The 22,880-nt window shown below is 35.3% G+C and overlaps 1 protein-coding gene across 1 annotated transcript in view; it reads left to right on the plus strand.

Annotated features, from left to right (window-relative positions):
• NCAM2 (neural cell adhesion molecule 2) overlaps window positions 1-22,880 on the plus strand; it is a 207,531-nt gene that overhangs the window by 108,572 nt on the left and 76,079 nt on the right. Inside the window, exon 12 of the mRNA XM_024732007.1 lies at window positions 12,693-12,866. Coding sequence (XP_024587775.1) covers window positions 12,693-12,866 — 174 coding nt within the window. The remainder of the gene's footprint in view (window positions 1-12,692; window positions 12,867-22,880) is intronic.

Below are 22,880 nucleotides of genomic sequence, written 5' to 3' on the forward strand. Positions count from 1 at the left end.
ATCAGAGTAAGGACAGTTTTAAATAAAGGAGTGGGGGCAGTGATGGATGATTCATTTCTGCAAAGTTGGTAGGGTTAGCATGGCTAATATAGCTAATATAGCTATTTCACCTCTGGAGAAGAGATAGGGAAAAGGCAAAAATTAGAATGACCCTGGGCTGATGATTGGTTATTGGGGGTACTCTGGTCTTATGTACATAGATGAATAGAGAAAAGAAGTGAAGGTGGTGTGTGTGTGTGTCTGTGTGTGTGTGCATGTGTGTGTGTGTTCAGCCACTTCTACAAGGAGCTTCCTTTGCCAGGAATGTGATTTAGAAAACAATTTCTGAGCAAATTCTACACACTGAGATGATTTGGGAGCAGATAGATCTTGGTTTCTAAGTACCCTTCTTCACTGGGAGTAACCAGGGCTGTTTGTAAAATTGGCTGATTCTAGGAGTGGGACAGAGAAGTACAAGATAAGCCTGGAATAATGTGATGAGCCATAAAGAAAGGATTTTTTTTTTTTTAAAAAAAGGATGGCTGTATGTTAAAAACATCCATTATCCAACTTTAACAAACATCAGAATATACATTAATTCAGCTAAGGAACATCAATGGTTGGTAAAGAGGTTGTGAGAGTTAGATGAGAAAAAAATCAGTATAGTCTTAAAATACCTACTCCCAAATTATTAGTTAATTACAAAGGGAAAAATAGTAACTTTACGGTTGATAAAACTAGTAGATCCCATTTCGATTAAGTGATCAAAGTTAATATCATTAACAATGAGAAAATTAAACTTTCATACTATCAAAAAGAGGCAATGGGAAGAACACAGAATAACAGCTGTGATATTCTTGCCAAAAATGCATAATCAGAATATAGTGTGAGGAAATATAAGACAAATCCAAATTGAGGTACCATCTACAAAATAACTAGCCTTCAAAGTGTCAAAGCCATGAAAAGCAAGGAACGATTAAGGAAAAGACACATAACAAATAAATTCCATGCATACATCCTTTTGTTATAAAGGACATTATTGGAATAAGGGTAAAATTTGGTTTTGATCTTTGGATTAGATGGCAATTTAATTATTTCATAGATCTTATGTAGGAGGATGTGTTGCAGAAAGTAAATGCTGAAGCTAGCATCATGTCAACTTACTTTAAATAGTTCAGATTAAAAGGAAAAGTTCCATGCACTATTCTTGCAATTTTTTTTATAAATATACATTTATTTTAAAAGGAAAAAGAATAAAAAGGAAAGAAACTAAGTCCAATAAACAAATATGCATAAGATAGAGCCGCTTTAGAAAAGCAACATAACTTGTGAACACAGGTGACTATCTTAATAAATAGCCACATCTTTTTCATATGTGCATACATACATTGATATATGATCCTGTAAGTTGCTTCAAAATATTAAGAACAGCATTTTTCATATTAAATAATCATTTATTCACACACTACTAATGTTTTAAAATATGCAGGTATAATTTTCACTCTAAAATATAGCAATTTATTTAGACATTTCTTTTAAATCTCTTAATAAGTATGATGATAGCATTGTTCTTAACAATGGAGATACAGTCTTCAGTAACAGTGAAAATATAACAGGGTATAGAAATAGGCATATGGATGCCACTCATACTCATGAGCTGGATAATTCACCTCCATGCCTCCCACTTATTTTGCCATTATCTCTGTTGGGAAAGAACAGTTATATAAAGTTATAGTAAGAAGAGATAGAAATGATTAGCTAAATTAAATCATGAGTACTCATCTTCATAATTGTCATAGTAGTTCAATGAATTACATGTGATATTTATACCTATTTTATAGAAGAAAGTTGCATTCACAAATTAGGAAAAAATATGTAAAAACACATTTGTTGTTATATCTATCATTATAACAATTTAAATAATGAGTAGACTAAAATATTGGCTAGATCAAAGTGCCCCAGAGGGCAGCATTCCTTTCTATGGTACCATTTCCTACGTATGACCTTAATGGGTCAAGTGCTATTCTTTAACCCCATCTTTGTTTTTACATTTTCACAAAAGTAATACCAAGGAACCTATGATTGTTCATTTCTAGAATGATTTTTTTTAAATAAGAGATATTTCACTGTGCTTTGATTAAATCACAAAAAACCCTTCTATTAAACTCTGGCTTCATATTCATGGGCAAAGTTTGGTCCAGTCCTCTCTGGTCTAGTTCTCATTTTCAGAAAACTGAGATAAATACATTTTTTCTATAATTTTATGGGAAACACAACATTTTTTACATGTGACTGATAACTAATTTTGTTAAATTAATGTTTTATCAACATGCCAAATAAAAATAAAATTAGATAGAGACTGAGACAGAAAGAGATTTTTTTTAAGGATTTCATCATGAAATTTTAAAAAATGTACCTCCTGGTGACTTTCTAGCTAGGAAGCATACTTTGTTTTTTTTTTAATTTAAATGCCTATCTTGGAGCAAATTAAAAATGTAGAACACATAAGGATAAATGAAATTGCAACCATATAGTTAACAATTATCATTTCTTCTTTATAGCTTTCTACTTCCAATAGATCATAATCTGACAAGACATTCTGTATATGTACATGTTTATTTTAAAGAGCTTTTCCTGAAAGACTATCTTTTCAACCTCATCAAATGATTTTATGCATAATTTTCTTAACTTTCTTAATTCATTTCATCATTGCTATACTTATTTTTTAACTGTAAACTTTTCATAATAAACTTTAATATGGAGATCTCACCTTTGCTTTATTAATTGACACCCTTTTCTGATCAAGTTACCTTCTCCTGGGCAGTTTCAGGGGAGGGACTCTGCTGTAAGCTGTCAGCAGTTAACACTTCCAGCACTGGGGAAAGGGAGCCTTGGATCTGAAGGGGGTTTCAGCATGCCACAGAAGCCTCTCCAAGATCTACCTGAGAAGACCATTGCGAGGACTAAGTGAGGAAATGCAGCCAAAGCACCAACACGGTGTGTGCTCGACAAGTGTTAGTGACTTACTATTACAGCCAAATTATAGTTTATATTTGTCACTTTTCTTATGGGTATAAGAAATAAACTATAAAAAATAATCCATATTGTTGAGGTCTCTTTAGATATAATACCCAGATCTGGACATCACAGATGAATGCACAGTAAAATCTCATAATGAGTTAATGACCTTGTTTATTCTGAACACTGTATTTTATTAAGTAATATAAAATTTCATTTGATTTTGCCACATTTTTCCTTCCAGTGTTTTTTCCTACATCTTTTTCACACAAACTGCTATTAAATGAGGTCTCCTCTGCTATGTTTCACAATTGATTTCTTTTTTTAACCTCAGTTCAGGACTCTGTACTTACCCCTATTAAATTTAATCGTGCCTATTTGAACTCATCATTTTAACCTACTGAGACCCTGTCAAATCCAGTATTTTTGTTCTTTTTCTCAGATTGATTTAATTCACAAATATCATGAAGCAGTCATCTTTATTTTCACCTAGGTCATGGGTAAGCCTATACAAGTCATTTTTGTGAATAGAGACCATCTTACAGGTTAAACTGGATCAATTGAACAGAATTCTGTAGATATGGACTTACAGTCAATCTACTTGCCCTTGTACCTGGACAGCATTTTATCCAGACCCTTGTTCTGTAAAACTTGAAAGCAGGTTAAAAGTAGTTCACTTGAAAACACACTTTCTTCAACTGAATACAAAACTAGATTTCTCCTACATGATCAGTTTTATGATCTAGCCTGGAAAATCTACATCTTTCTCTTTTTTCCCTATATTGTAAGGCAAGCTTTTATTTGTCTTCAAAAACTATTTATGACATCCTTTTAATTTCCTCATTCCCATACTCCTCTGAAAAAAATTAAACTAATATAACTAGATATTATTTTTAGGGATCCATGCTTGTATCAATTCTGAATCACTTGTTAATCTACTCACTCAGCATACATAATTCTGATAGGTGCTAAGCACTAGTTTAGATCTTGGGAATACAAAGATGAATAATACTTAGCAACTGATTTTCACAAGTAAGCTATAGTATAAAAGATATTAGTTGCAATAGAAGTGTGAATCAAATGCTTAGGAACACAAAATGAAATTATGATTGTAATTCTTGGGGAAAGCTTCAAACAGGTATCGACTTTTTAACTGAATCTGAAGGAGTAGAAACAGATCCAGTGAAGAAGTAGTAGAAAGATGGAAAGAATCAAGATGGGAAAAGGCATGAGCATTTAATGGAGGACTGGATGGCATATCCTGTGGGTGGGTCAGTGGTGGTGATATGAATAGAAAGTCAGTAAGAAAACAAATTATGAATCTCCTTAGAAACATTCATCATGTTTACATTCTGTTACATCATATATACAGCAAGGGAAGTTTGGAGTTTTAGTCATAAAGCAACATGATCCACTTATCATGAAACAACTATCTTGATTTCTATGTTTCTATTTCTATCTTTCTCTAAATAGCCTAATATATAAATGTATATGTATATATATAACGTAGCTGTGCATGGGGTTTCTCTAGTTACGGCGAGCGGGGACTACTCTTTGTTGCAGTGCAAGGGCTTCCCAGTGCAGTGTTTTCTGTTGTTGTAGAGCATGGGCTCTAGGTACATGGACTCAGTAGTTGTGGTGCATGGGCTCAGTAGTTGTGGCTCACGGGCTCTAGAGCGCACGCTCAGTAGTTGTGGCTCACAGGCTTAGTTGCTCTGAAGCATGTGGGATCTTCCCAGATCAGGACTCAAACCCATGTCCCCTGCGTTTGCAGGCAGATTCTTAACCACTGAACCACCAAGGAAGTCCTTTTCTTCCTTCCTTCCTTTCTTCCTTCCTTCCTTCCTTCCTTCCTTCCTTTCTTTCTAATTCTAGAGTGGAAAATAATTCCTTCTGTCTTAAATAAAATTATTGTGACCTTATGAATCCTTCTGGCTACTGCATCATTTCTCCACTTCTGCATCATTTCTGTTAATAAGTTCACAAAATAATTGACTATATTTGCTGCACCTAATTACTTTCCTCTCATTCTGTCACAAACACTTTCAGTCTTGTTTTTACCTCCACTGCTCTGTAAAACCTACTATTATCAAGGTATCCACTGACCTTCTTATGCTCAATCCAGTGGTCAATTCTCAATCCTCATACTTCTTCATCTAGCAGCAAATTACACAATTGAGTGTGTCTTTCTCCTTGAGTCTTCTCCCTAACCCACAACATAGCAGTCATGTCACCATGCTTTCCTGGTTTTTCTTCTTCCTCATCGGGCTCTTTTTGGTCTTCATTCCTAGTAGTTCCATATTTCTCTGAACTTTAAAAATCACTGTACTTCAATTTGGGGGTCTCTTTTATTTTATCTACACTCACACCTTTGTTATTCTAATTTTTATGATTTAAATACCACCTATACTCTAAAACTCCAAAATATGTCATCAGCTTGGATATTTTCCCTGAATTCTATACTTTTATATCAAGCTTAATTCCCTCTCCACAAAGATGTTCTAGAGCCAACGCAAATCTCCAAATGTCCAGATATCAAAAGCTAATCTGTATTCACCTCTACATATCTTCCTTTGGCATTCTTTCCTATCTCAGTAAGTGGCAACTGTCTCCAGTTGTTCAGGTCAAGAGACTCACAGTCATCATTGATCAACTTGTTTACTCAGACCATACACCCAACACTTTAGCAAGTCTTAGTGACTCTTTTACCAACAAGGTGTTTACAGGGTCTTACTATTCTCATGAAATTTCTATATTCTATACTATAGTTGTTTTTGTTGGTTTGGTTTGGTTTTGTTTTTAATGTATATTTTTGCCTAAAGTCCTAAACTGGCTTTCCCATTTGGCTTATGCCCCCCGTGGAGTATAGCCTAAATAAAAGATCTCAAGGGCTTCTTATTATTAAACAAATAGTTAAGTAATTAAGGCGTAATTCTCGTCTGCTGAAAGCATTACAGTGGCTTCCTGTTTTGTTCAGAGATGAAGCCATAGTGATTATAAAGACCTATCATGCTTCACAAGGTTTCTCTTCACTCCACCCCCAGTGGCCTTCTCTGAATTCCATCTCCTTTCCCCACACCTTGGTCATCTTGTTCTCCATAGACTGCCCCCCTTCTTTAAACCCTTAAGGCACATTTCATCTTTGTACTTACAATTTTCTCTTCGTAGCAGTTTCATATGAGTTGTTTTCTTATCCTTTAAGTCCTTGATCAAATATTACTTTTTTAACAAAGAGATTTCTGTCCACAAAATTCAAAATTACAACACTCCAACTCTGCTCCCATCCCCACCTAAACTATCTCACTTGTCTGCTTAATTTTGACCAGTGTTTGTATAAAATAATTTATACATTACAATTATTTTTATGTAGTTAGCATGTAATCTCTATAAGAGAAGTAATGGCTGTCTCAATTTTTATCCCAGAACATAGAAAATTGCCTGGCATACAGATTTACATGAATTATTGAATGTATAAAGGATTCAGTGTGTTTCATTTGATTTGCCTATGAATCATAGTTGAAATGCACAATTAATAATGGGACATGGGACTCCATGAATTTTGACAAGGGTCAAGACTTGGGTATAATTGAGGAAATCATTAATAATTAATACCTCAGATTAAATGGAGAGTATAAGAGGTAAATGATGTAATCAAGGACAGATCCCTGGAATACCTCAGTTTAATTGATGGATTTTTAAGTATATGAACAAATAAAATTGAAAACAATTATTTAGAAAGTTAGTGTAACTACCTGCGAGGAGAAAATTTTAAACATATGTGATCAAATTCTGTTAAAAGATCAATAGGATAATGATTTGATTTGTCATTTGGGTAATGAACTGAGGAATTTGCAGGGTCTCAGATGTGCTACAGATTGGCTATAACATTAGATTAAACTCACAATTGAAATAGGAAAAAATATATAAAATTTATTGGAAATAAGGTGGCTGCTCAGAGCAGAAGCAGATGGAACCCATCTCAGCATCATCCCTGAGGTGCATGCAGTTGATAGCTACACTCTGCATGTTAGGGTCTTGCTAAATCTAGGAAGCTCAATTCTTTATACGATAATTCCCTTAATATTTGAGACTTTTTATCGCGTGGAGACTGATGAAAAAACCTAGGAGAAAATAATTTAATATAGAGAATTGGGTGGTTATGAAGTCATTTGAGAAGCAGGGAAAAGGGAAGGCACGAGATAGCCACCAATCTTCTGGCTTCAAGGTCATAATATACCTCAAGTGAGGTGCAAGGTCAAGTCAGCAACTGCTAATCAGAGGTCAGAAAGCCCTGCAGCCAAGCTGCCCTGCTGCTGATATCACAGCCACCAGCACCAGGAACTGTGTGATTAGACTGTGGAATAGGGAGTCCAGCTGCTTCCATCATCCACATCTGTAGGTCTCCTTGTCCACGGGCACCTCCTCAGAAGAGTAGGGATGTCATACACGCTCTTTCAGCATGTTAAACCACTAAGATGTGCAGCTCATCCTAAGTGCCTCCATGGTTCTAACAACCATAGCAACAAGTGAACCTGGGAAATAAAGATTTTAGCCTTCCATTTCTTATGATAAAGGGGAGTAGCAAAGATGATGGAAATGGATGTGGAGTATCATTAGAAAATATTTAAGGTAAGGTTTCAAACACCATTCTAGAAAAATATTCACTTCAGTACTTTCACTTACAAAGGCTGACAAATATCAAACTGTTCCTATTGATCTAGGTTTAGCAAGACCACATCCTCACCTGTGGGGAAAGAGCTGAGTCAGTGAATCTGAACCCTACCTTAGTTGCCAGCTTCCCAGCATTCTAATAAACCAAAGTTCCAGAAGTAAAGATGTTGGGACAGAAATTAGGAACAATCTATTCAAGCAGTGTGACAGAGAAACAAAAGAAGAGTTTGTTGCCTGAGAATGGAGTAGAACAGAAGAAAGCTTGTCATTTGGGAGATTTTTATAGTTCATGGTAATAAGGCAGAGAAGAAAGAGAGACTGAAACTCCAAAAGAGAAGAAAAAGGGAAGAGAAGAGCTACCTGGTGATGCAGTGTTCTGCAGAAGAAAAAAGTAAAAGTAACGCCATTCAGAGATGGAGGATTTGGCCTTGGGAAAGAGGAGAGTGTACTTCCATTAATCCGAAAGTGATAGAATACAATTTGAGTGAACTTACTTGATGATTTCTGTTTTTCACTTTTGATATCAAGGTCTATTTATTCTCTGATAATTGAGGACACAGTTGAGGAAGAGAGTTTAAAGATCTAAAATACACACACATGCATACACATCCACAAATCATCTTTTATATTGCTGCTGTATTCAACATTTTTGACTCTCACCTTATCCTGAATCCTGAGGAAATACTGTTTTGTAATCCAATGATTCATCTTCAATTTGAAATTTTTCAACTTAAAATATTTACTCATCCAAGATATCCTTTGCAGGTGCATTATATTCTTCAACTCTCTTTCTTTTCTTCTACATGAATATCTTTGGGCATATGCTTTCAGAATTTTGCCTTATAGGGGCATCTTCACTTTGGGATGCTTTTTTTTGTTAGATGGGGGAACATAATATTTGATGTATTATTTTCACTTTATTTCCAAACATCTATGCATATATCTGCTTATTGCCCTCTTCCTTTTTCATAAAGTTTCTTGTACTTTTACTTTACTTATTAGTTCTTTTTTATTTAATTGTATTCTTTTATTTTATCAGAATTAAAGTCAGAGGAGCAACTCCTCTTATTGTTCCTTTACCTGTTACAATATAAAGTAATTATCAAGGCAGACTTTTTATAAGTTTTCTCATTTATACTTTGATCAAACTATGACTTAGGCATATGTTTAAATATCAAAATGCTTATCAATGTTATTTAGACCCTGAGAGTCATTTTAAAGAAAGGGTAACTGAGAATAATATTTGTAAATGTCCTGTGATGTATATCCATCAACTCACCCTTACAACAGCAACTTTAATATTATTATTAACATTTTGCTTATAAGAAAACTGGTACCCAATAAGTTTAATTTGCCTAGAATCATAAAGCAACTCCAGAGACTCTTCCTATCTGACTCTTAGACCGTGACACCAAGTCTTTGCTATTATACACAGCAGATATTTCTAAGCTGAACCTCAGTATTGTATCTTTTACCTACCATTTGACTAAAATATTGATAGATGCCAATGACTACAAAATAAAGTGATAGTAAGAGAATGGTTACCAGAGAAGGATAACAAAGACTATGATGACTAATATTTACTAAGTGCTTAGTATATTTCAAGTTCTGTTTTATGTGTTCTTCATTATTTAATACTCATAGCATCCTAGCAGTGGATATTATTCTAATCTCTATTTTAGGGAGAAAAATACTGATGATTGAAAAGATTAAGAGACTTGTCCAAGGCTGAAGTTGACAAAAGTAGCAAGACCAGACTTTGGATCCATAGATTCTGATTATATATATCCAGGCTCTTCATCGAACCCTATATTGGTACCAGTCGAGGTGAAAAGGAAGAGTAAATAAATATGTGTTTGCATCATTGTCCTATTTATTCATTCAGGGATAGGTGGCATTCATTAATTATTAAGATGAAAGGTGCTACGAAGTAATTTAGAAAAATATGCTAACAATGATGGGAGCACTGCATACGGAATTCACATCCACAAGCCCTATTTGAAACACTGGACTGCGTTTGATTATCTTTTACAATATGCTTGCATACACCCAGTGAGCTTAGATATTTCAGGATCTTGAAAGCCAGACTGAAGTCTAAGTTTGCTGTTGTAAAGAGGAGGAAGCTCCTGAATATCTTCCTCAGGGAAGTGACGTGATCAGAATGGTACTTTAGAAAAATTGATTTTGCTTTACCTGCCATATGGTTTGAAATTTGGTGGGCTGTCCATAGAAAAGGAAGCTGAGAGCCAATAATGGCATTGCAGGTAGAAGCAGATAGGGCCTGGGCTTGGGAGTTAACAGTAGAAACAGGAAGGAAAAGATGGATATAAGAATTATAATGCAGGAAAGATGAAAATAACTTTGTGACTAACTTTGGTGTATATCAGAGGTAGAATCAAGGATGAATGTGATTACAAAACAATTGAGAAAGTGGAGAGAAGAATTAGAGATGTTGGTTCTACATCAGGCACTATTCACTTGGACATACTCTATACCTTTGTGTACTGTTTTTAATTACTGAAATATTTAATACATCATGTATTTCCTGAGGACTGAGTATAGTCTATCAGTATTTTCAATGATACATGTATGTATATATGTGTGTATGCATGCATGTATAAATTGTGTATATCAAATATTTTATCCCTTTCTACAAGAAATTCATAAGTTAGTAGTCAGTGGGTGGTTGGACATGTAAAATCAGAATGGAAACAAATATTTAGGAAGATTTTAGAGTTGCAAATCATAAGCACACTTTGCTTTTTAGTCAGGTAACAGAAAGAAGAGGCCAATAAAAAATAAATGTAAATGAAAAACCAAGGTAAGAGTCAACAGGTCTGAAAATAGACTATATGGCTAGAAAAAGATGCCCACTGGCTTATATTTTGGTGATGGTACTTTTGTGCTATGAATAAAAACCTGGTTGGTGCACCATGTCAGGGTGTACAGCTTAGCAAATGGTGTATACTTCTGCCCTGAGGGTAAGAACCCAGAACCGTATACATGCCATATGGTCAAAAGTAAAAGCCCAGAAGAATCACATTTCTTTCTCCTTCCCTAGTACTTAAAACCTTTCCTTTTGAAGTGTATCCTCAAACTAAAGGTTAGCATTGCTGTGATGTCCAACCTAGACCTAGTTGACATTAGAGAGTCACTCAGCATGAGGTGAGGAATTGGTAGTGTTATTCAGAACAATCAATGTGTGTGTGTTTTTTCCTCCTCTTCAAACTTTAGATCAAACCTACAGATGAAAAGAACCTATAGTTATAACCCAGGGATTAAAGAAACTTTTTAAAACTATGATCATTTTTATGACAACTTAAATAAATTATTAAGATAATTTAAAATGTTTACTTCCAGATAAGATTTTAATAGCAATATGACTTTGGGATGCATCAGTATTCTACACATTTATTTCTGAACCTTAGAGTTACAGCATAATGCACTTCATAGGATCTCCAAATAATTTACAGTTACTAATTAGAGCTGAACTGTACACTGTTGCATTTCTTTACAATATTAATATCTAAAAGGCCATAAACCTGCCTTCTTGGCTCTTGCCCAGTACCATTCATAAGGCATATTTTTATTTGACCTACAGTGCTCTCTTTTAACTTTAGCTAATAAGGCACATTTGACTTTTGACAGCCATTAGAGATTTTTTTTTTTTTTTTTTTTTTTTTTTTTGCGGTACACGGGCCTCTCACTGTCGTGGCCTCTCCCGTTGCGGAGCACAGGCTCCGGATGCACAGGCTCAGCGGCCATGGCTCACGGGCCCAGCCGCTCTGTAGCACGTGGGATCCTCCTGGACCGGGGCACGAACCCGTGTCCCCTGCATCGGCAGGCGGACTCTCAACCACTTCGCCACCAGGGAAGCCCCCATTAGAGATTTTTATATGAATGTTTGGTTATATCAGAACAAAAATTTACGTTTACTGCATTATTTTCAATCAAGTGTTTTTTTTTTTAATTTTTGCTTTTGTAGAGCTAATTCCAGAGATGGAACTATATATTTTATTTACATATTTATATAACACATGCATATAATTTACATAAACTAAGTGTAAATTTCCAATCTTTATGATTTTCTTCAAATGTGATATTGAAAAAAAAGAGAGAGAGAGATTGAGAGACAGAAAGGACCGAGAGAAATTCCTTTCATGTTTAACATGCCTCTAATTACTCATGTTTCCAGAGCAAAGGTTTCATCGATTTCCTCATCAAGACTTTTTTCCCTCTTATTTTCTCCTGTTGCCTGTTCGACCTTTCAGATAATTCTTTATAAAGCTTTGTGTACTAGAAAATAAAATGAAATTTCACCCAGGATATCTTCTTGAGTTTGAAATAATGTGAGTAATGGATTAATACAAAAACACATAGAAGAATTTTGTAGCTGTCTCCTTTAAATACAGGGATTAAACTTAAATATCTAACTTTATTTTAATTAACTGATACTTAAATTAAATTTTAAAAGATAGTTTAGAGTTTTATTTAGTTCATAATGACAATTTATCTAAACTTAACACTTGCCACCAAGTTATTAATACAATTTTAATAAACAAAATGGAAATAAATCTCACATTTTCACAAAAGATAATTCTTTATGCTAATGATTCAGTAAAATCTATTCTTATATTTTAATTGTGCCTGCATTTTCTCTCTCACACACACAAACACACACACACACACTCACACATGCACACTCATGAGATTGTTTCCTTGAATGGAAATAAAATGCTTATATTGTATAGTAAAGGCAGAAGTAAAATTATTCTCCCAATAAATGAAATTTGATATTGAATATTTTACTCTTTATTTTCTATAGTAATAAAGATTGACTAATGTATACCTTCTTGCAATTTGAAGAGATCATTCAGCGGTTTATGCAAGCTTTGCAATTCAAATATATTAAGTGATATAGGCAACAATTGTCTTTTATTCCTAGTGCTCAGAGCACCATAAGTCTTAATAATGGCCATCCACATTACCTAGGTTATATTTCCTTTGTTTTTATTCCTTTGTAGATGTGCCATCCAATCCCTATGGAGTGAAGATTATAGAGCTGTCACAGACCACAGCCAAGGTTTCTTTCAGCAAGCCAGACTCCCATGGAGGTGTGCCTATTAATCACTATCAAGTGGATGTTAAAGAAGTGGCATCAGAAACCTGGAAAATAGTACGCTCCCATGGAGTTCAAAGTGAGTCAATGATTTCAAAGTGTGTTGGTTAATTCAAGCTGATCTCCAACATACCTGTGTGATTAGCTTTTTAGTTTCCTTCAACATGTTATTTTTCTTTCTTTTCATGAGATAGGATTGGAAAGACGTTCCCACTGTCTTATTCTTCTTAAGAATACTTTAATAAAGAGTACAAAAGTTTCCATCTTTAGTAAAGATTAAAGAGTTTTGGGAATTCCCTGGCAGTCCAGTGGTTTGGACTTGGCACTTTCACTGCCATGGGCCTGGGTTCAATCCCTGGTCAGGGAACTAAGATCCTGTAAGCCTTTCGGCTCGGCCAAAAATAAAATTAAAAAAAAAAAAAAAAAAAGTTTAGCAAAATCACCAAAGTTTAATTCCAGGGGAAAAGTTAGTATTTAAAATTTGGGTGTTTGAAAACAAATTGCTGACGTTACATTTGATGGCTGAATATTATCAAGTGTGTGTTTTCTATTTATTAATAATATTTCTTTCATAAGTAGGTGTGAAAGTCATACTGTAAAATGTATGTCTTGTATATATACTCATGAAGCCATCTATAAAAATTGACCTTGCGTAAGAAAATCTCCTTCAAAATTATGTTTTGAAAACTCAAATTTTTACTGCGTGTCATAAGATTTTGAATAATAGAATTAGCTAGCTATGAGAAGTTAGAACACTTTGCAACTGTTCTTTTCACTTATGTAGAATTTCATCATGTGAATATGTGATTTTTTTCTCCATTATTAGAAGAAACTAAATTAGGGAATAATACTGAATTACCAGAGTTGGACTCTGTTAATTGCACACACACTTATGAGCTTGTTTCCTTGAATGGAAATAAAATGCTTATATTGTATAGTAAAAGCAATACATGGCCCAAAACGACAGTATAAAATAGTGAGGAAAGTACTGCTGCAGAGTACTTTGCAAAGTACCTCCTTTGCTGGCTCTGCCTTGACCCTAACATGTAGTGTGAAGGTTCTATAAAAGGCATGAGCCCTCCTGGGAAGAATTGTCCTAGTGGACAATGGAGACAGAACAGATAAAATCATTTGAGGCTCACCTGTGTTGGCACCTGCTTGTTCAGTTTTGACTAAGAGTAACTATAGGTTTTTGATAGAAGTGTTGGGAATTTTGTCAATCAATCATGAATCATTTACACATTCTTCAAATAATGCCCCCAAACAGGTCAGCTCTTACCACTGCTTTTAATGATGAGAAATTCTGGATAGTTAATGTTCTTTGTGTACATGCTATGTGGTTCAGGAGAGAAGATGCATAAAGGTCATGCAGAAAAAGAATGAATGAGTGAGTTCAAGGACGCTAGTAAAAGAAATGATTATCCTAGATGTAGGAGTCATATTTTTTTAAGAAAGAGAAAACAAGAGAGGGTGAAAGGCGAGAGACAGAAAGAGAAGATATTTCTGACAGTAGAGAATATTGATAGTGGGCACTCCATCACAGACATGAAGAAACGGAATGTGAGGTCCGAACACGATAGAAATTACACTCGGCAGAATAGTACTGCCACACCCTGCCCCTCCACCCTGGGTTAGAGGGAGGAGGTGAATAGATTTTCCCAAGACTTCTTACAAAGTTGCAACACCATGGAGAATTTATCATGGCTTTGGACTGGCCAAGTTTTTCAAGTTCAAAAACCTGATTTTGTACCCCATGTATACATCGCTCAGAGGCAAATTTCCATGCTTATAACAGTGGTATATAATAGCAAAGAACATTTGGTGATTTACTGTGAGAAATCACTATCCCAGAAATGAGACATTCAGAGTCTATACAATGAGTACGTGTGTATATTACGTAGGAAAGAAAATGTGTCCGAAGTGTGTTTGGTGAGTCTCTAATGTCAGAAAGAGAAGTCACATGAATATGGCATTTAATGGCTTCAGACTGGGACAGCTTAAAGCTTGCCAATAAGACCAAAATACTTTAAGTCCCGTGGCTGGAGCTTTTTCCCCTTTACATGAGGGAAATATCTGCCCTGATATATTTTTTTTCTTTTTCGCAGCTTACTCTTCTTTCAGAGATATGTTAATAAGTTCCTTGAATCAGGTTGCAATCATGTAACCAAACATGACCTCAACTCAGTGTAGTACAAACACAATTTTTTAATGCAATTACTCATTTCATCATTTTGGGGGAAATCTCCTTTTCTGTTATTTAACATCTTTAGCAGACACTATAGATTTATGGTCCTCTTCAAGTACAAATACATTCAGTTAAATCCCGCAAAACTTAAAACTTATAAAGTCCAATTTAGCACTCATATTTTCTCTGGCCCCCATACAGCTGGATCTTATCCTGGGGATCTGAGAGTGGGAAGGTGGCATGAACTACATCTTCTCTCGGAGAGAAAAAAGGAGTCAAATACCTCTTATTTTTCTGGTGCTATAATTCTCCTCAGGCTGTGCCTGACACCTGTGCTCTCTGTGAGACCACATCTAAATACCTGTCTCCTGGGGATGCATGTGTGGGGTGCAAGCACACCAGAAGACTTTTTGGAGAGAGAGTGTCCTCAGATGGAACACTGCTCAGCTTGACCTCCTTGCCCTGGTCTCAGTAGGTTTCGCCCTGAGTGTAACTATAGTCCATCAACTTTATGGAGTATCCATTTAACCTGAGGAAAAGTTCCACGTCCTTATTAAGCTGAAATATAAGAACCTAGACTGCCTCACAGGTTTCCTCTTCCAGAAGACAGATTAATGTTCTGTAAAAACAAGAATTCCAAATGAGGATGGAAATACCAAAATCCCTCCACCTCCACTTTTTGCTGACAAATCCAATGGATCTGTTCATCCATTTGTGTTATCCTCACCTGCCAGAAGGGAAGAGAGACCTCTCCTAGGAGGAAGGTGCACTAATGCAATGGAATGATATTCTTCTCCATGTCATCTTCTGCTTATACAGAGTGTGATGCAGTGAGCTTGGGGGTTGGAATGTTGGGACTGAGGTTCCAGAGACAGTTCAGCCTCTTCTTATTCAACTCTGTGGGGGATGCCTAACATTTTCTCAATTGCTTAGTATTTTCCATCTCTTTCTTCTCTTTATGAATTATTGCAGTTAAAAATTCCAAGACAGCAGAAGCAGGCCCACGCATTTCCACACAACTTTCTGTTGCTGAACTTGAGATTAAGTGCACTTTAGTAATGTGATTAATGTTGAATTTACACTGTATATCTCAAATGATAAGGTGATCTCATTTCATGTATAAAAACTCAAATCTTTAAGTGTTTCATCTTGTAGCCCTAGTATTTGGTTAACAGGCAGGAATGTAAATATGTAACTAAGAGAAAAACATAAATGCAAAGGGTACCCAGGGACAAGCTGGACAATCCCACTGGAACCAATCCTAACAATCTAGAAAATGTGTGTCTGGCATTTGCTCTTCCTTTAGCAAAGAGATGTACCATTTTTGTAAAGATATAGTAAAGATATAGAATAACATAAAGAGATATAGATCAGAATAACAAATGCTTTATGTTGATAGAAATATAAAATATGGAATGCATAATCATAGTCATGTTTTCTGTAAAATTTACATCAATAATTTGAATGTTAGAATATATAACATAGTTTAGATTTAAACTTTCTACCTTAAGCACACATATTTTCATTGAGTCACTATGGTTTCCTTTAAAAGTTATACTTCAACCTTGCTCACATTTTTCCAACCAGACAGGCTTATGTCCTTTTAACAATGCCTAGAATTACCCTTTTACCCTGGCCAACCTACAATGTGCTCTCACAATCAGTCCTTCTTGGAAGTGCTTTCACACTAAAATTCTCTCTTCCCCCAGAATGAGTCTCCAGCAAGCAACAACATATTTCTTACATTATATTTATATTTTAATATATTATATTATATCATATTCTACTTCTTATACTACAAATCTCTGATTTATCTTTTCTCCTAGCTTATAAATTCCATGAGTGGAACTAGTATGCCCATTCATTTCAGTATTTCAAGGGCCAAAATATACAAGAGTAGAGGGTAGAGGGAATGATGAAATTTAGTAGAGGTGGGAGAAGGGAAAGGGCTATTTTATAGCACCTTATTATTGAGTCTCTGTAAGGTGAATCTGTTATATATCCCCCTTTCAATACATTTGTGTCTACAGAAGCAGCAAGGTGTTTATTAGGGATAGACATCTTTGAAAGAAGAGGGGAGAAACAAAGCTGGGAAAATGAAGTAATTGAACTGCAATGCAGGCTCCACAAAACCTCAGTCAACTGGATGAGGATCTCTCAAGGCAACATTGTCCATCTTGGATGGACCACTTCACTTATAATAAATGGTTATTGAGCAACATGACCTTAAGATGTAGTGGGTCAGTAGGCAGGTCTTGATGGGCAGCTCCAGTTACATGGCCATGTGTTCTGATTGTGATCCCTTAGCCAGTCATTTCTTCTTGCTCAATTACATGCCAGGAATTTTTTAAAATGGTATATAATTCTGCACAGAATATGGTATTACCTTGCTCATGAAACCTGGAGACTTCATTGTGATTCTCCCCTGGCAATGACCACAAATGCCACAGAATATTTCTTCCCATCCCTAATACATCAAACAACATTAGGTTCACTGCATCAGTCATATGGCCCAAGTGGCAGGGCAACTTGAACCACTGCTTGGACCTGTTGCAGTGCCCTTTTTTGCTGCGGTCCCAGTTCAATGCTGGCATGGCAGCCTTGTGCACCATTTAGTGCCTAAGCTCCATTTTCCTCTGTAAATCTCAAACGTCTAATGCATCAAACTCACTGATGAATACCCTATCAGATCTCCTGCCTCATCAGAGACCTCTACTTTTGGTATCAACTGTTCCATATTTTATTATCCAGTAGCAGACACAGAGATAGGGCTTTGATCAGGCAGGAGGGAAGTTGGACTGTACTGGAGGCATGATAATGCCTCAGCCCACCCATCAAGGAAGTCTGGAATGAGGAGTATTACATTCTGTATAATGTCCACCTTAGGCTAAAATGGCCAGTCCTTTATACCCTTGCTTCTTTCTTTACTCAGGTGCAATCTTCTCCAGGAACAGTACAACTGTGTTAGAGACAGCTTTTTGCACCTGAGACAGACCCTAACCGTCTGCAGCCTGAATTATCCCCAGCTAGGCAGCAAATGGGAATCTTAGCTGACATCTCCATATTTACTATTATATCCTCTTTATTATGTATCTATTTAAAATAAAATCCCAAAAGCTGATCTAATTTCATAGATCAAAATCTTGTTGAAGTTTGAATTGTGAGGTATAATAAATTCTGCAATGCATGTATCTATATATAGTTATGAATATTGTATACACAAAACTAAAAATTTATGATCTTCATTTATTTAGCACTATTTCTCAATTTTTTCTATTGAAAGATATTTCTGTCAAATAAATCATCAGAACATTTAAATATGGTTCCTTTGCCCTCAAAATGTTTTCTAGGATATTTCCAAGTCATCTATTAGCTGACTTGAGAAACAAAATTGGTTTATATTAATACGTGAGCAAATTCTCATTTAGTACATGAAGATTTGTTGATGATGTTTTGAGTGAAATTACTCTGAAAATGTATTCATTCCACCTCACACTGTATATAGATAGTCTTCTAAAATGATCATGTTGTTCCTCCTTGCTGAGGAAAAATATCAGTGATCTGGCAATTAATGTAACATTAAAGGTAACTAACATTTCTGTCTTAGTTTAGGCTGCTGTAACAAAATGTCTTAGATCAGGTGGATTAAACAACAGATACTTATTTCCCACAGTTTTGGAGACTGGGAAGTCCAAGATCAAGGTGCCATATGGTTTGATTCCTAGGAGGACCCTCTCTCTGGCCTGCAGGTGGCCACCTTCTCACCATGTCCAGACAGAGAAGAGAGAGGGAGACAGAGAAAGAGAGAGAAAGTGTGCAGCGTGCTCAGGTTTCTAGTCCTCTTGTTATAAGAACACTAATTTCTCCACCCTCATAACCTCATCTAAACCTAATTACCTCCCAAAGGACCCACCTCCAAAAGGATCACATTAGGGCTTCAACATATAAATTTGGGGGGGAAGGAATACAATTCAGTCCCAAATATTCACTCTTTTGCAATCATTGTGGTGAGAACTGAAAATAAAGTCAATAGTCAACAAACTGAAGAATTTGGTAGTATCAATATATTCTGTTTTACAGAGAATAAAGCTGAGGGCAATCCATATAAAGGAGAAAACTGAGACTCTAACGTGTAGTGTCTTATCCCTAACGTCATATGGATGAATAATATTGAAACTAAAATTCAAACCCAGATAGGAAATCTGGTTCCAAAGCCTACACTATTAACTATCATGGACTTTGTATCTTTCATTCAGTTAAGAGTTGAGAAAGTGGAACACAAATTACTGCCTTGTAGAATATGAGTTATATATATGTGTGTGTATGTGTGTGTGTGTGTGATTGTTGCGATGTGTTTTCGATAGCTAATGGGAGGTAGTTTTATAGATAATTTAAGGGGTAATTTGCCTGACAGAGTTAAATATGAATTAGAAAGGTGAAATATCACTGTTATTTGAGTTTATTATTAGAAAAGAATAAAGCTGAAGGGAAGGGAAGGGAGGAAAAACAAGGCAGACATTTTAAGCATGTTTGTTCATTCCACCCCATATATGGATGGTTGACTAGACTACAGCATGACAGTAAAGTCCAGAAAATATATGATAAATATTGTGTGTGTGTGAGTTGTGAGACTATATGATGTAGTAATTGATGATTTCAAAAGGATATCAATTGAGACAAAAATAATTACATAGTAGCTTATTTCCTTTGTGCTTCAATGCATTATAGACATAAGAATCAGGGTAATTTACTAAAAACATTATTATAGGGGAGCTAGAGAATGTGGCCCAAGTACACCCTCTCTGGTGTAGCTTGATTTAAGGGTGAAAGTTATATGAACTGAAGCAGAGAACAGGCTTCAGAGATAGTGAGAATCTCAATAATTGTATTCAACTTTGTAATTGTCCATATATACATATTCTGGAGGGGAGATCCATAGCTTTCATTCATTCTCAAAAGATTTATATTAAAAATGTTCTTATTTCAACTTTGTTTTCAAATTACAGTTCAGCTGAGTATACAATCAAACTTGATAGTTACTTTCCTTTTGTAATCTAAGGAGAATATTTTATTCTCTTCCGGCTTCCGTTGTTACTGTTTTGAAGTCTGCTGTTAGTTGTCATTTTTTTAATAAATAGTACATGTCATAATGTGGATTTCTGTATTTGTTCTGCTTGGGGTTCAGTTTGATTTCTGAATTTGAAAATCCCTATCTTTCATCAGCTGTGGAAAATATTATATCATTACCTTCTTGAATATTCTCTTCTCCCATTCTCTCTATTCCTTTATTCTGAAAATCTAAGTAACATGCTAAACTTGTTATTTGAAAGCTTAGAATACCATATCTCCTTACATATATTTTATTATGTTTCATTCTTTTATTATGCTATTCAGCTCTGTCTACTAGCTCACTCATTCTTTGTTCACTTATGTTTAATCTGCCATTCAACCTCTTATTAAGTTTTTAATTCAATGATCACATTTTAATTTACATAATTTCTATTAGTTCATTGGCTTGTTTCAGCAGACTCTCACTCAGAGTGGCTTATTTACTAGTATATTTTATGGCTTTAGGTTGTGATCTCTTATTTTGCTTATCTTCTTTACTGGGAATCCTGCAAGGCCTTAGGTTTGGGTGTATTCTTCCACAGAAGATATCTGTTTGCCTCTGGAAATTACCCTGGAGCATTACAAAGCTGGAAGCACCAGAGCACCCTAAATTAATTTCTTGATTTGAGGTATTCTATGAGAGTACTATGAGAGCAGGTTTATAGTTACTGATTGTCAAATAAATATTTATCTACCCACCTCACCCCACCCAATCAAACTAGGATTTGGTTCAAGGCCAAGCCAGACAAATTGTAGTTGCCAGTAGTCTTCTGTGTGTGTGTGTGTGTGTGTATGTGTGTGTGTGTGTGTGTGTGTGTGTGTGTTTTCTAGCTCACACTTTGAGTTTCATCCAAGAACTCAGACGTTCCTGGCTCCATGCAGGAGTCCCATCCTCAAATCTCTCTCATATCTTCTTTCCCCAGTGATGATATTCAAAATCAGTCTGTGTGAAAGCTCTCAGTTATCTGAATACCAGTGTTTTCAACAGGACTGCAGAATTGATAGAAATGCAATTCCATGGCTACTCCTCTAGTTTCATATCTCCCCGTCCACTTCAATTTTGATAGTTTAGAGTTTGCCTTTCTTTTCTGTGAGATAATATGTACATTTAAACAGACTTTTGAAAATGATATGTATAATCTGTAATTGTACTTAGAAAACTTGTTTCTCTGTCTGTGTAAGTAACCCTATGCTGAAATTCTGAAGATATATTTTAAGGCACTCATATATTTTTAAATAGTGAAAAAAATGCTAATTTTGTGTATTTGTTTTATAGTTTGTGCTAATCATTCATCTTAAACTTTAAGAGCTTTTTAAAACATAATTATACTCATTGCCTTTTAGGCATTTGTTAAAAGATAGATTTAGGTTTATCTATGAAAAGACACGTGCATATGGTCATGAACGTTTCAGCTACTACGTTTTTTTTGACCTCAGAGTGGCTTTATGTTTTTCTAATTTACGTTAGTTTAGTGGATGTTTAGTTACTTTTCCTTATTCATAAATATCTGTAATTCATTATATACTGTTCATGTATCTGCTTCTATTTGCTGATATCGTGACATAGAAATAAATATCAGTTCTCACTTGATTGTAATGTCATTCAGCAGGAAAATTTTAGCATCATAATTCTCCTGTTAGTAGATTCTGATTCTAAATGACTCACTAATTAATTTCCTATGAATTACACTTGCTTACTCTGTACCTGGTCCTAGGCTTAGGGATCAGTTGAAGCCTAGACCTATTATTATGTTCTCCAAGATTTAGCTGAAGCATTACTGGCCATCCCAATCCCTGATGTGACATAAAACTAATTTTCAAAGCATAGATAATTGTGAATAAATCATAAACCAAAAACTTAAACTATTCAAATATAGAATGTGAGTCATTCTGACATTTAATTTTGAGTGAAAATCATGTTTTACAGGTGTAGCACTGTTTGGCTGGGAGGGCTACATGACATTCATTACCATATCATTTAACATTTTGTAAGTGTGTTCTATACACCTCATTGGGCACAAATGAAGAGAAAATCATAATCTTGCAAAACAGCTACTCATTTTTCAGTCTTCAAAGTCAAAATGAAAAATTAAGATTTTAAAATATCAAGTTCTTTTTAACAGAACATAAAACAGTTCTCTCAAATAGCATAATCTCTTTCTTTTGATTTGTGAAATGGTTAGCCAGCTAGAATCACACATAGAAGTCCTTCCATGTCTACCAAAATTATATATGCTTTGCTTTATTTGGGTCTAAGATTATAGTAGAACTTCCCTTTGTTCCTGAAAATAAGGGAGATAACCTTTATTTGAAAATAAGAGCATTATCTAAATAAAATTCCATTGAAACTTTTATTTTTCCAAATTCTTGCCATTTTCACTAATAAAGGAATGTAGTTATTGATTACAATTTGGAAATAAATACACAGTTGGATTTTTTAGTCCTGTCATTGTGTAGTTCCACTGAACCTTCAATGTGGCTTTGCAGGATGCAATTTCAGTGTGTAAATTTTAGATGTAATTTTAACATTATAGTATTTAGTTTGTAAACACTATAGTTAAAAGTATGAGCATGCGGGCTTCCATGGTGGTGCAGTAGTTGAGAGTCCGCCTGCCGTTGCAGGGGACACGGGTTCGTGCCCCGGTCTGGGAATATCCCACATGCCGCAGAGAGGCTTGGGCCCATGAGCCATGGACGCTGAGCCTGCGTGTCCGGAGCCTGTGCTCTGCAATGGGAGAGGCCACAACAGTGAGAGGCCCGCGTATCACAAAAAAAAAAAAAAAAAAAAAAAAGACAACT

Source organism: Neophocaena asiaeorientalis, unplaced genomic scaffold, assembly GCF_003031525.2.
Source record: "Neophocaena asiaeorientalis asiaeorientalis breed wild unplaced genomic scaffold, Neophocaena_asiaeorientalis_V1.1 scaffold55, whole genome shotgun sequence".
NCBI classification, from domain to species: domain Eukaryota; kingdom Metazoa; phylum Chordata; class Mammalia; order Artiodactyla; family Phocoenidae; genus Neophocaena; species Neophocaena asiaeorientalis.